Source organism: Micrasema longulum, unplaced genomic scaffold, assembly GCF_059751315.1.
Source record: "Micrasema longulum isolate JH-2025_06_02 unplaced genomic scaffold, ASM5975131v1 h1tg000054l, whole genome shotgun sequence".
Classification (NCBI taxonomy): Eukaryota; Metazoa; Arthropoda; class Insecta; order Trichoptera; family Brachycentridae; genus Micrasema; species Micrasema longulum.
Genome location: NW_028277261.1, coordinates 169,402 through 182,176, shown reverse-complemented (window position 1 = coordinate 182,176; position 12,775 = coordinate 169,402). Strand labels below are relative to the sequence as shown.

The 12,775-nt window shown below is 35.9% G+C and overlaps 1 protein-coding gene across 1 annotated transcript in view; it reads right to left on the bottom strand.

The window, feature by feature from the left end:
* The window catches only part of LOC148285152 (uncharacterized), a 31,591-nt gene that overhangs the window by 16,619 nt on the left and 2,197 nt on the right, over positions 1 to 12,775 (bottom strand). Inside the window, exons 3-8 of the mRNA XM_088229525.1 lie at positions 9,084 to 9,202; positions 6,327 to 6,507; positions 5,101 to 5,195; positions 2,860 to 3,003; positions 1,316 to 1,510; positions 798 to 960 (exon numbers count right to left, since the gene is read on the bottom strand). Of these exons, the coding sequence (XP_088085651.1) occupies positions 798 to 960; positions 1,316 to 1,510; positions 2,860 to 3,003; positions 5,101 to 5,195; positions 6,327 to 6,507; positions 9,084 to 9,202 (897 nt within the window). The remainder of the gene's footprint in view (positions 1 to 797; positions 961 to 1,315; positions 1,511 to 2,859; positions 3,004 to 5,100; positions 5,196 to 6,326; positions 6,508 to 9,083; positions 9,203 to 12,775) is intronic.

Genomic DNA, 12,775 nt, shown 5'->3' with positions numbered 1-12,775 from the left:
ACTGCATAATACAGACTGAAAAACGCAAAAACGATCAGAACGAGCAGACGTCGACTCACAGCATGGCGGGGAAGCAGTGGAGACAATTTGAGCTCACCAAAGTACCGTATAATGATTCATCCTAAATGTGTCTTGGAAAAGAAATGTACTTTGGCAAACAAATCTTTATCGAAGGAGGCTACACTAGCAGTTCACAATGGAGTTCTAGTGCCAACTCCAATGTATGGGAGCGAAGTATGGAAGTGGAAAAATGATGATGAAAGTAGGTTGAATGCTGTCGAAATGTGATCCCTCAGGCAAATGTGTGGTAAACGATGTATGATAGGCGCACAAATGTCGAGATCCGTGAACTGTGTAAGGCTGAGATACGCATTATCGATAGAATCAAGAAAGGGGTGCTGCGTTGGTTTGGACATGTAGATCGAATGGACAGCGAAAGAACGGCTAAAAGGATCTACGATGCGAATGTTGATGGATGCAGAAAACGAGGAAGGCCGAGAAAGACATGGCACGATAGAGTCCATCAAATACTTGAAGATGGACATGTCAAAAGTAGGAATAATCGGCGTGCGTGCATGAGAAGATGTATGAATGCAGAGAAAGCGGGGTCTGTATGCAAAGATAGTGATGTGGCGCTCTATCCTCTCGGCCTACCCCTACGGGGAAACGGCGTGATGGTTTGTTTGTTTTGGAAAAGAAATGCTTTAAATACATCAATTTTTATTTGTGTGAGGATAAATGAAATAAATCCCTAAATAGACGACTGGCACTGGCGGGCGAATGCGTTTACTATTTACCTCATTATTCGTGTGATTGTTTCGTACGGGATGGGGCTTCCTAAGCGTCGGTAATTTGCCCTTCTTGTCGGTGGAGCCCCCCAGGGAGGCGCTGGGCAGGCCGGCCGACACCGGGGGCACGGGAAGGGGTCGGATGTTGCTAGTGGGAGCCACATTCTCCTTCCTGGAAGTAACACATTGGTTTAAATATTACGGATAAATTCCGTTTGGAAAACGAAAAATTCTCGGCAACAAATTTTAAGATGCAAAATTTAATTTACAATGTAATATGAGGCGCAGAGAGCCATACGAGCTTAAGCGACATATGATTTAATAGGGAAATATCACTTTTATTTATTTTAATTTCACGTTCTACATAACACTTTTGTTTTTAAATATGTATACCTCTCTGGGCACAACTCGTGTCGAGGCATTCATTTACATGATATACTTATGGTGTCTTAAAATATACGTAAAATAATACATATTCATTCATGATGAAGTAATGAACAAAAAAACATGCGTTTCATATGACTCACGGAGTTGTGGTCTGGGCCGCTTCCTGCCAGGGCCGCCTCAGCGTGGTGGGGCCACGAACTCGAGGGGGGCGCAGGGGCGCCCCGCCCCCGCCTCCCTCGGGTTCGGCCCCCGCCTTGGACTCTGCCTCCACGCCCCTCTTGGGCGTGCTGGGTGGGGACGCCGCAGACCCGTTGCGCCTCTTGTCCGATACGTTACTGGAGAGAGATATGAGAACATACAGACAGAGAGGCTTCGATACTTCAGACAGACAATAAACCGGACCTTGGCGGATTACCAAAGCGTTCGGATTGTGGTCTGCGATACTTTAATGGTAATGAACTTTTGAAGTTTATTTAACTATCAAAAGACAACCTTGAAAATATTAACAATAGTGACTTATACTCTGATAACTCCCATATGGGTGCGAATCTTGGCACCGTACCAAAGTTCACTTCGAGTAGCGTCTATAATACAGCAGCGAGGCTTATTACGGGAGTAAAAAAATATTCTCACATCTCACAACATCTTCGAGATTTGCACTGGTTAAAAAGCCCAGAGAGAATAAAATACAAGCTGTGCTGGACAGTATTTAAATCCCTTCATGAAATGGCTCCAAAATACCTATCGGACCTTTGTATTAGGGAAAATACATGTCAAAGAAAATCTACTCTTAGGTCAGCATTTGATTCAGGAAGAGGAAAACTTGTCGAAATCCGGCGCACGTTGCGTTTGCAGTAATCCTTATATATAATTGTCTCGCACACTCTTTACGTCTCACTCCCGATAATACGGGTATATTTGGTAGCGAGAGAGATAATTCTTATGTGTCACACGCGTGGAAGTTTCATGTACTTTTCACAGACGCCAGTTAGCTGCGTTAGTAGTTAGTCGCTGCTGGGCTTTCGTTGGGGCGGTTCTTTTGCGAGCACTGATAGCATGAATTAATGTTTTTTTTCATATTTTTAGCAATTAGATTAAAAATACAATCACTTTTGACTTCCACTATAAATAATTAAAGCAATTGCCGGTGAATTTTACGATTTAAAATCTCTCGTTTTTTGCATGTGTAGTGACTACACATCACCGTAATGCGCGGAAGTTTTTAGGACAACAAGGGAAGGGTTAAACCTGCGGGCTCACGCCATCCTGGAAGGCCGTCGATGACGATCTTTCGACTTTATTCGGCGGAACAAGTCCATCAAATACTTGAAGATGGACATGTCAAGAGTAGGAATAATCGCCGTGCGTGCATGAGAAGCTGTATGAATGTAGAGGAAGTGAGGTCTGTATGCAAAGACAGAGTGATACGGTGTTCTATCCTCTCGGGAAACAGCAGACAAACAGGAAACATGGTTTGTTTGGTTATCGAAAATTATTTGTTGGCTTATCCGAAATAAATCTAGTCCATTTTCTAACCCATTGAGACTACACATTGAGATCAGCTCTTGTGGCAGCTTATCCCAACCATCAACGACCCTATTGCTCGGGAAATGCTTCCGTGGATTCAGATTCAATCTCGTTGTCTCCAGCCTGAGGCTGTGACTGATATTGGACGAACACTTACCGCTGGTTGTGCGCCTGGAGGGCGGGGAAGTCCTCCCCGGTGGGCGGGGCCTGCGGGGGGCGAGGGGTGCCGGTGCGCGGGGTCCCCTTGCTGCTGTAGGCCTGCTCGTCCTCCCAGTTGCGGGTGTATTTGGCCGGGCCCCGGCTGCAAACGATCAAATACTAAGAAATACTTCTTCGCTAAGAACAGTAGCACGGATGATCGGCCTCGAGAGGGGAGACTACGCTTACGGAGAAATTTATTTATTTATTAACGGACATTGTCCATGTATACAATTTATAAGGTTTAAATATTACAATAAAAGAATAGTTTAAAACATTTTTAAAAAAAGAAAGAAGCATTGACAAACATAAGGGACATCGAGACAAGATCTGGACTATTTATTTAGTGCTCGTTTAAATCGTTGTAAACTTAAACCAAAAAAGTCCAGATCTTGTCTTGAGTTAACAATATGACAAAGACGGGTCATTGGAGAATTTAGGCCATAGTTTGTATGGAATCCATGTTAAAAATCTCAAGTCTACAAAAACGTAGAAATAACATTGACTCCATATTTATGTTTAATTTGCTGAATGGCTTAATTGATGTGCCATCGTTACTGGAACAAGCGGCATTCAATGTTCCAATCCGCCGTTTGCGAAATAATAATGTGCTGTTCCTTGATCATTTGATCAAAACAGTACTAACTATGGCTCCCATGCACCAATGTCCCGATCGTGTCGCATTGTACACTCGAGACAAAATCTAGGCTTTTTTGGTGTACGTTTTGATGGATTTAAAAAATCACTATGATAGATTAGATCTTGTCTTGAGGTAGTACTTTTTTTTGTCCTACCTTTAATTTTATTTAGTTTTATTTTATTTTATTAGTTCCTGTATTTATTATAAGAAACTGATTTACCATCGTTAGAATGGACTGCATAAGTCCGTCAATTAAAAAATAAATAAATACAAACATAACCTATTTGAGTCGCCGAGAGGCGAAAGAATATTGAATAAGGCGAGAAACCCATGGTCAACAACACATTTATTAGTGTCACAACGAGAGAGGACATTGAATATAACAGTCCATTAATAATATTTGAGTTTGTCCAAATGTTCGTAGACAAAAGACTGGATTTCACCCCCTCGGGAGTCATTAAGATTAACAAATTACAACAGGGATGGAGAATACCTTAAATAAGGGATTATGGATGTCTAGGCATTTACAGGGCTTATGACCTGTCATTGTCTAGTTTAAGTGGCCACTTTACACACTGTAAATGCCTAGACTTCCATAATCCCTTGTTTAAGGTATTCTCCATCCCTGTTGTAATTTGTTAGTTCATTAATAGTTTAAGTTTTTAAAAAACAATTTTTGTCTAAGGGAAGAGACCATTGCAGGAGACTGCTGCGAGATATTGCATATATTTATATATTAAGCGCGTTGTAAAGATGTTTATTGAAACATATGTTTATGTAATAATTTTGATGAATGTCGATAAATCAAATGTGATGGTTTTTGAAAGAAATGAAAGTATGACTAAATGTGAAATCACTGTGAATGGAGTTATACTAAAACAAGTAGAGGAATTTGTGTATCTGGGAAGTATGTTCACTAGGGATGGAATGACTGAGAAAGATATTGAAAGGAGGGTGACGGGAACAGAGTAAACGGTGAACTTAAATCGACCTTGGCAAATAAATGTTTGTCACAAGAGGCAAAATTGGCAGTTCACAACGGAGTCCTGGTCCCGTCCCTGATGTATGGGAGCGAAGTGTGGACTTGGAAAAACAGGGATGAAAGTAGGCTGAATGCTGTCGAAATGCGATCTCTCAGGCGAATGTGTGGTAAAACTATGTACGATAGATGCGCAAATGTTATGTAAGGCTGAGACAAGCATTACCGACAAAATCAAGAAAGGAGCTCTGCGCTGGTTTGCACGTGTAGAACGAATGGACAGCGAAAGAACGGCTAAGAATATTTACAATGCGAATGTTGATGGATGCAGAAATAGAGGAAGACCGAGAAAGACATGGCACGACCAAATCTAACAAATACTGGAAGATGGACATGTAGAGGAAACGTCGGAGGGTTTGTTTGTTTTTATGACAGAATTCAATTCAAGAGATGACATCTGTGGCCAACAGTATATGTTTTGAGTGACATTTGTGGAAAATAAGAAAATAGAAATTTCTTCGTGATATTCTAAAGCTAACAATCTCGCTTTGGCAATGAGGTTTGTATGTAAAATGTGTTACCCATATTTCCTACGACGGAAGGCTCTAGGAGGGCCCTCTTCAGCCCGAATATCATATCCGTAGATGGCTATCAGCTCTTCGCTGCTTTTGGGGACCTGCAGAACATAAATATTTTTTTTAATTTTTAAAAACATGTTTAGAAAATAAAAAAAACAAAAAAACACCACTGTCCCCGACACAAGAATGTAGAAACCCTAGTTAAGAACCCTGGTATCTGTTAGCTAAGTGCTGGGCCCTCAATAAAGACAAAGGTTCGCTTTCGGGTCGAACCTTAGCAATACCAGAGCTACACACGTGCGTTTCCAGAAATTCTCCAGCAGCCTAGTGGACCACATGGTGACGATATCTACCTACTGTCTACAAAAGATTCTCTTCGGACATCTATCTCCCTTTGTTAACCATGGAGTTGATACAGTGCTTTATTTATTTAGTTTTTTATTGCTTAGTTCTTGGCATGAACACTTAACAAACTTACTACTATGCTCTATTTTTTATAAATTTATTGATATCATTCTAACTTTGCTAGAATTCCACTCGTCCATGCGCTTTGTAGCTGCACGATGATTGGTTATCTAGCTTTCATATACCAACTTAAAAATACCTAAATTTTATAAATGGGGTCTAGAATTCCAATCGTCTATGCGCTTAGTAGCTGCAAGACGTATTGTAATCTTACTCCTTTTTATTATTCATATTATTTTTATTTTTTTTAGTATCATTAATACACTAAATTTATTTGTCAATTTTTAAAATGTGTAAATGGGGGCTACATTTCTAACTGTCTATGCGCTCTGTAGCTGCAAGACGTCCTGTAATCTAGCTCCTATCTGTTATAATTTTTTATTGATCTTAATTGAAAACGAGGAACTAGAATCCCAACCGTCCATGCGCTCTGTAGCTGCAAGACGTACTGGGATATTTATTAATTGTACAGCGCCCTTGAGGGGATTTTCACAAAAATGGCGCTATATAAATTATCCAACTATATATATATATAGAGTAAAATTGTCTTTTTATTGAAATTTTGTAAATATGTTGAGGTCATCAAAAGACCACTTTTATAATGTTCATTATATTATTTGAACTGCGTGCACCGAGGTCACTGGGAAAATGGCCTGTCCAGGCGCTAGTCCCCGCCATTTGATGAACCAGCACGCACTCGAGGCAACGCGTACGTTATGCCTACAATTAGTTATAATTTATAATTTACAAACCCACACAATTACCTGGTCATTTTCATTAAACTTATCGTGGGACCACCTATCGGGGGCCGTGGCCCTGGTCTGGCGGGGTTTCTTTTCACCGGGAGCTGGGCCCGTACTGTCCCCGGCCCCCCGAGGCGCATCGGCCCCCTCGCTCCGCCCCGTCGGGGGCTCGCCGTCCGCCACCGTCGACCCGTCCTCCTCGCTGCAAAGAGGTCAACGATTGTGAATCAGGATACAGTGTTATTTTCTATGTAAAACATCCTTGTTTCGTATATGAGGGGGTGAAAAGCAAAAGTCCCATTGACGCGATTACTGTTTTTGGAAAGACCGACAAAATCAGTAGTAGAAAGACTATTTCTTATAAGTTTAATAGACACAGAGATACATGTTGTTTTTTGGTGAATGGTGAATATTACATAGTGTGTAAAGTGGCCACTTAAACCAGTAAACGACAGGTCATAAGCCCTGTAAATGGCTGGACTTCCATATTCCCTTCTCAAAAATGTTTTTCCCCTGTTGCAACAAATTTCAAACATGGAGGTGTTTTAAAAATAATATTTCCCTAATAAACACAAGCCATGGTCAAAATAACTGTCTTCAAAGGTGTCAAAAATTGCAATAATCTCCACAATGAACTAAACACTATTTAAAATAATATAATAAATAAATTCAAAGTTGATTTGAATTTTTTTTTTCACCCGTGTTAAAAGAGTATTCTATTTTAATTAGTATTACTGTTTTATTATTTTCTGTTTTTTTTTTTCTCATGTACTCGCATATTCGAAATTATATAAATTTAAATAAATAAATAACTATAACAGAGTAAGTCACTCTTCAAGCACAAGCGCTAGTCTCTTTTTTTGGAGAGTTATAGTTATAACATTTACTATAGTCCTTAAAATTTAGCTTGATAAAAATTACAGCTGCCAAACTAATGTCACTAGTGATGGGAAATAACTGATCATGTACCGATCAAATCAATTTTATCAGTTTTTTCATGTAAACATGAAACTCTGTTTCTGGAAATTGATATAAAAACGCGAAAACAAGCCTATTATTATAGTGTGTTTAAGACAATTATTCAACAAAAATAAGACATTTATACTTTTTTCATGAACAATATAAAACAAATAATTTTTTTATTCAATCGATTTACATTGATCAATTTGTCTCATCTCTAACATTTTTGCAAAATGATATAATCTTGTAAGAACGTCGTTAATAATTAGATTTGGTTTGGTTTTTTTGAATTTTAAAGCTGATTTTGTATAATTATGTTGATTTATATGTCAAGCATTGTATTAAAAAAATAAATTAAAACGCCAGACACAAACGATTTCTCATGCGTCAATATAAATCACTCCTTAGACGTAACTATAAAGTTATGTCCTCACTTTTGCTGACAACTGTCAATCTAATCAAGTTATATTTTAAGGACTATAGATGTATTAATTTTTCTTTAAAACATGTATTATTTATGTAAATATATTGATTAATATTATTTTTTTTAAATAATCAAATATGTTTTCAGTATAGTCCACTTTTTTATTTAAAAATTAACCAATTAGGTGAATTTCCGCCTCCTAACCCTTCCCCTTCCCAACCTCCTACCAATTTCCCAACATGCCACTAAATATTATGAACCTATTTTTTTATGCGCATGTTCGGAGGTGGTGGTGTTTGCAATTTTGCATGTAATTTATGTATTTTGTTGTAAATCTTTACCATAAAGATGAACGTGTATTTTAGTATTTGCATGATGGTGTGGTTAGTGTCCTGACGAAGAGGCGTGTACGTCTCGAAACCGGTAGACATAAATTAAAACCATTATTTTTATTATTATTGCATATTTAAATAATACTGCATTATAAAATCTTCAATGGAAGAAATTTTGAGATAACGAGGCAAATTAAAATACATTGTTATTTTTATACTATATCAATGTTACTCCCGAAATAATGTAGTCACAGTGCCTGATAACACCAAGAAATGGTTAGATAAGGGAGTTTATTTAATATAAATGACATTTTATAGCAAATAAATACAAAGTAACGCATCCGTGTAGCAATCTACAAACAGAATTCATTCAACTAAGTGTTTTTAAATATATATACAAATATGTTTTTTTTTTTAATATATATTTAGACCCCTGTATTTAGTAGTAGCTATACGTGTCATGTACAAGGCTAAGGTACTCGGAAAAATAAGTTTTTGTTTGTCTTGGAAATGGGATGTTCGATCACTGATTTTGGTTTATTACCTTTATGAGTCCAATCACCATTGTTGCAAAGTTCAAGAACAATGGCGCGTGATAACTACTTTTAACTACAGTGTGGATATCTGTTGAGGATATTCCATCTTATCTGCATTCTGCTTCAAGATTATGGCGTTGTAAACAGAAAAATGGGCACTGAAATAACAGGTGTTCGATACTCTGTGAAGAAATGGACAATAGTCATCATTCCTTAATTTAAACCTATATATATAACTTCTCATAGCTCCGTGTCTGGTAAAAATTTGGGTCGTTTCGAAAGTACTTTGGTGATGATGACTATACACCTTCACTATAATTGTTGCACAAAAATATAAAACCAACACGACACGCATTCTAATAAGCAACCCTTACTTACACGCACTGATTAGGTACATCATGTTTAGCAGTCGAGATTTTCCTATTTTAGTTTTGCTGTCTGTGTATGTTAATTACTTATTGACACCGCAAATTACTTCACAAAATCAACAGACAGAGACAAAATTGTTTTGAAATGAGTGGTTTACCCGGGGGCTGTGCGGTCATCGTGCTCGTAGAACGTCCCCCTCTTGGGGATGTACTGGGGGTTTCTTCTGTCTTCGTCATCGTCGACTCTCTCACTCTTCTGGCCCGAGCCGGGCGTGGCCTGAACACAAACAATCATTTATTACAACAATGTTTTGAGTATGTCCAAATGCATACAACTCTACAATCTGGGCTCCTCATTATTCTAGGCACCAATATTGTATTGAAAAGATCCAAAATAAGTTTTTACGATTTATTAATTTTAAATTAGGTGTTGGTATTGAATTTTTAAATTATAATTTGTTACTGTTTATTTTGAAATTATTAAGACTAAGCGATAGCAGTGTTATAACTGATTTATTAAATTTATATAAAATAATCCATTCTATGTTTGACACCCCTGCAATTTTATCGTTAATTAATTTTAATGTACCGAAAAGGACAACTCGGCAAACCTACCAATACTGTGGCAACAATACTTCGAGATCATATGGTAAAAATGCAGTCATCAATAGACTTCACTCTCTAGGCAATGAGTACCAGGACGTTGGTGACTCATTTCACATGAAATTTAGTACATATAGAACGGCTCTTCTCCTGTATGTATTTTATTTTATTTATTTGGATAACCAACAGCTATAATTATCTCATATTTATATAACAAAACAAATAACAAATAAGCCAATTACAGATTTTCACAAGTAGCATCACAGTAAGTTAAAAAAGATTCTCGAACATAAAATGAATAGTAATTAAATGTAAATTTAAAAGAAAATAAAAAAATACTACGAGTTATTTCGAAAGCAAACGCCGCACGTTATTAAGATTATTTTCAGATAAATCTATGTTAAATGATTTATTTATTACATTAAAATTATTAAAAGTTCGCCATAAATATGAATTTTGCCTATAATTAGATGAAACAAGAGGGTTATTTCTTAAAACTTTGGAAGGAACATTGATAGAAAGTTTGCAAAGTAGTTCAGGACAGTCAATTGAACCAGAGGCAATTTTAAGAAAATAAATTATATCCGCTATTTCACGACGTTTTTGAAGAGGCAGTAAGTGATGTTTTTTACATATATGAATATACTGGTCAGATTTAAACTCAAGTATTTCATTGGTAATAGTTCTAGGTAACTATTTGTTACTATTGTTAAGAATTGTTTAAACTTCTTTATTAGCGTTTTTTTTTCTCTTTTTTCGTTTCTTTTCTTGAATTAATTTATAAGTACAAAATATTCCTCTTCATCATTTTTTTTACATCATTATATATTTTTATACATATATATATTTTTTTTTTCATTTAATTTTATTTAAAATTTTCTTAGTTAGTTTTTTTTTTTTTTAACTGGATCAAAGTATTTTTAATACCAAATTATCTTTTTTTATCGATAATTCTATAACTGGTAATATTTTATTCTTTTATATAGTTTATCTTTTTTAGACTTTCTCGATTTGTTGATTAATAATATTGTTTAAAATGCTCTATATTACTTATAATTATGCTTACGTGTATGTATATTTAATTGTATTTGTAACTAATATGTAAAAGGCACTAAGTGCCGTTTATTTCAATAAAATATAAAATATACTGGCTGGATTTCCTCCCTAGGGATTTCATATTTAAATTTGTTTAAACCCTAGGGAGGAATCCAACCAGTCTGCAAGCATTCGGACATGCTCAAAACATTGTTAAATGAACTACCTGGTAAAAGAAGAAGTATAAAAATTGGAAAATTGTTTTCAGGCGTTGCCTAGTGGGTGAATTGGTTCAGCCGGATGATTCTCACCCGCATGATAAAGGTTTTAGCTCATTTACTTCACTAAAGTCAACAGATGGAAGAGTCGAGGAAATGTGGATGTTCAAACATAGGCAGGATGGTGAATTTTACACAGCATGTGAAGTGGCCGCTTAAACCAACCAATGACAGGTCATAAGCCCTGTAAAAGCCTAGACTTCCATATTGATTTCTAAAAAATGTTTTCCCTCTCTGTTACAACAAATTTAAATAATTTATAATTTAATAAAATAAATAAAACAACTTTGTTTTTAACCACTAATTTTATTTTCTTCCAGAGACCGGTTTCAAAGCAAGTTCGTGAAGGTTTACGTAACTAATTAATCATTTCCTATTTTATTTTTATCATGTCAACTAAATACTACACGTTACAATTAAATTGTAATGATTGCGATTCAATCTACATTGGAAAAACTAAAAGAAACTTTAATATTAGAGTAAAAGAACACTTAAGATGCTTAAATAATAATTTTTCTGAATTCGCAAATCATCTGATAGAAAATAATCAAAACTTCAATAAAGACACTGGATTAAAAGTACTTCATGTCAAAAATAAAATATTAAAATTAGACAACTTAGAAATTAAAAAAGCGATTCATAATAAGAAAAAAAAAAAAAAAAACCAAACAAACAAACAATATTTCAATTCATTTCAACAGAGAGGGAAACATTTTTGAGAAGGGAATATGGAAGTCTAGGCATTTACAGGGCTTATGACCTGTCAGCCAATGACAGGTCATAAGCCCTGTAAATGCCTAGACTTCCATATTCCCTTCTCAAAATTTTTTTTCCCTCTCTGTTGAAATGAATTTAAATATGAACAACTCCCTAGGGAGGAAATCCAGCCAGTCTGCAAGCATTTGGACATAATCAAACATTGTTAAACAATATTTCTTTTAGACCTCTCCTGTCTAGCTTTGAAAATATCGATATCAAATTACCACCCTTGTAAGGAAAAAAGACTTGATTTATTGGGTCCACGTGTAGTATTTAGTTGACATGATAAAAATAAAATAGGAAATAATTCATTAGTTATGTAAACCTTGACGAAGAAGCTTGTTTGCTTTGAAACCTGTGGGTGGAAAAAATATAAAAAAAATAGTGGTTTAAAACAAAGCTGTTTTATTTATTTTATTATAATGAATAACCACAAAGTTAGTGCTTCAAATATAAAATTTAATTTATTATTTATTTGGAGAATTTTTTATGATAAAAATATATCTGCCGGGATTTTAACAAAAACGAAAAATACCATTTTATAGAGATTCTACACCCTAATTCATTTATTGGAAATCAATCATATAAAATAAGCGGAACTTTTCATTTAAAAAGTCAAAACTTTTCAAAAAGTCAAACCAAAAATATATCCAATGCGTTTATTATGAATAATAGCAGTCATGGCTGTTAAACTTTCTCCGTCTCGCATAAACTGTTTCCAAAGTAGAAATTATTAATGTACGCCTAATAATGCCATGAATAATGCATGTCGATAATGCACTTGCCTTAACACATGCCACATTTCAAGAAAGTAATCAGGTGTGCGATCTGTATTGCAATAAGTTTGATATAATTATCATTCAAATAATTAAAAAGTATATCATCATGATCATTCAGGTGCCGTGGCGCAGTTGGTCAGACGGCCAACAGTGAAACTGGCATTGCGCGTTTGATTCTCGCCAGTTGCAAAAAAGGCGAAGAAAGATTTTTCTCAATCGGTCGGGGTGCAGCGGTATATTTTTCGTAACTTCCTTCCATATCCTTTTTTCCCCACCTGCTGACGAGCCTCTACATCTACAATAGAGGCTTGGCGGGTTATTGATTTAAAATTAGTTAGCACTTCCATCATTCTGGTCCTCAGCGACTCTTTTTATCTGGCATATGGGTGCGTAGCT